The following is a 2,073-nucleotide window of genomic DNA, read 5'->3' as shown; positions in this document are numbered from 1 at the left end:
GCTGTGTGATCCTAAATATAAACAAGTTTAACACATCAAGAACCTCGTTTTTTGATAAAATTGTGAATGAAATTTGTGGATCTTTATGATAAATTGTTTTTATTTTTGCTGTTTTTATTTTTAAAATATATATAATTTTTTGACTGGGCTGTTAAACAGAGAATCCTCTTTGTTTTAATATGGGGCAAACAAACGTTCTATTAGTTAATGTGGTTTAATTAGAAAAGCTCAGTGAATCTCACAGAAAGACTCAGCCTGCGCGCTGTGACCTGCTCCCGTCACAGCAGTCTCTCATCAGGAGGAGAGAGTTTAGTCACTCACACAAAGTTGGACAGATCTGTTCGATAACAACATTCTGAACACATATTTAATATAAAGGTATGTTTTACAGACCAAAGTCTCTGGTAGTTCAGGAGCAAAGTGCAGGAGGAGATGTCAGGACTTTTCTGTTTAGTACTAAAACATCTTGGATGTGCAGCACGTGCACTGAGCTTTGTTGTCTTTTTGGTTTAGTTTAAAATGTTCCCACACTTTTGATAATTTCTGTTTTTTTCTGGGGCCTCGTACAAAGACTTGCGTGGATTTCTTACTGAAACGTGACGTACGTCAAATCCAAAAAACGGCGTACGCACAAAAAAAMCCAGATGTATCAAACAGTGTGTACGCCTGAATTCACACACATTTGTTTTGTACATCACAATTAAAGTGGAACTGAGCGCAGTCCTCAGTGGAGAGTTTTCATGATGTCACATGATGTTGGAGAGTCTCCGCAAAGGCTGCGCGCACAGTCTCTTTGTCAAGCTTTTGCTCTCCTACTTACAGCATTTTCACAAGTTGTAAAGTGTACATCCATGTGTCTTTTTGGAGAAATCTACAACAACGTAAACGCCAAGTATGAAACATCTCCACTGCTGGCGACGGTGCGCGCTCCACAGCGCGACCATAACTCTGCCTTTAGAATCATTTGGATGAAACGATTCCATTGGGCATGACTCRGCTTTGGGTGGACTGGACTGGCACAGTCCCGATGGGTCTGCCAGCTCCCTCTGTAAAGCTCCTGTGGAACCCCACTTTGATCACTGTTTCTGTGTGGCGCACGGCTCCTCGCTGTGTCGCGCTCCAGAGAGCAGCAGTGCCAAACTGAAAAAGGATTATTCCTGAAAACGACTGATGAACCACTCGTCATTGTGGATCACAAAATTCTGTTTATAAATAAAAGCTCTGCATGTTACACTATTTATTATATCCTCCAGTAAGGCTGAATCCGTTCCTGTTAAATGTATTTTTGGCACAACTTTGCGCGTCCTTTATCTAACTGCGTCCAGWTGGATGTAATAATTGTTAATCTTGTGTGTCTGGTGTGAACAATAATCATTTTCACATCATGAACAGTTTCTCAGAATCACCTCTAAGTGTCGCCAATGGAACCAAAACCACAGAAATGTGCGTACGCAGCCCTGGTGTTGGCGTGGGGCTGCGCACATTTCCACGTTCAGTTGAGTTTTGATACATCTGGAGCTTTGCGTGGAAAATGGCRTACGCAAGGTTTTTGTACGTCCGCACCATTGATACACGAGGTCCCAGATCCACAGAACATGAAGCAACACAAGTGATGTATGAGTGAATATAAAGTTGTATTTCTCCATATTGTCTGTGTTTCAGTGTTCCCCGCAGATGTTCAGCAGACTCTGCTGATTAGAGTCCATGCTCCTGAGGGAGGAAGGCCCAATATGGACCAGCAGGACCCACAGCCCCTCCACATAAAGAAGGAACAGGAGGAACTCTGGACCAGATTGGAGGGAGAGCAGCTCAGTGTGAAGGAGGAGACTGATGCTACAGAGTTCTCATTCACTGCAGTTACTGTGAAGAGTGAGGATGATGAAGAGAAGCCTCTGTTCTCTCAGCTTCATCAGCACCAAATGGACCACAGAGATGTTCCAAACAGCAGCTCAGCTGACCAGATGAAAGGAGAAGCTGATGGAGAAGACTGGGGAGGAGCAGAAACCAGCAGCTCAGCTAACCAGATGAAAGGAGAAGCTGATGGAGAAGACTGGGGAGGAGCAGAAACCAGCA

The 2,073-nt window shown here is 43.7% G+C and overlaps 1 protein-coding gene across 1 annotated transcript; it reads left to right on the top strand.

Moving 5' to 3' along the window:
• Nucleotides 1-1,662: 1,662 nt before the first annotated feature.
• On the top strand, nucleotides 1,663-1,968 carry LOC106529099 (zinc finger protein 626; the record flags this gene model as incomplete). The annotated part of the gene is given in 1 exon segment (XM_014024437.1): nucleotides 1,663-1,968. A coding segment is annotated over 1 exon segment (306 nt), but the record flags the coding sequence as incomplete, so codon positions are not given.
• Nucleotides 1,969-2,073: the final 105 nt, after the last annotated feature.

Source organism: Austrofundulus limnaeus, unplaced genomic scaffold (genome assembly GCF_001266775.1).
Source record: "Austrofundulus limnaeus strain Quisiro unplaced genomic scaffold, Austrofundulus_limnaeus-1.0 Scaffold422, whole genome shotgun sequence".
Lineage (NCBI taxonomy): Eukaryota > Metazoa > Chordata > Actinopteri > Cyprinodontiformes > Rivulidae > Austrofundulus > Austrofundulus limnaeus.
Note: the sequence above shows the minus strand (reverse complement) of the source record. Positions and strands in the feature narration are given on the sequence as shown.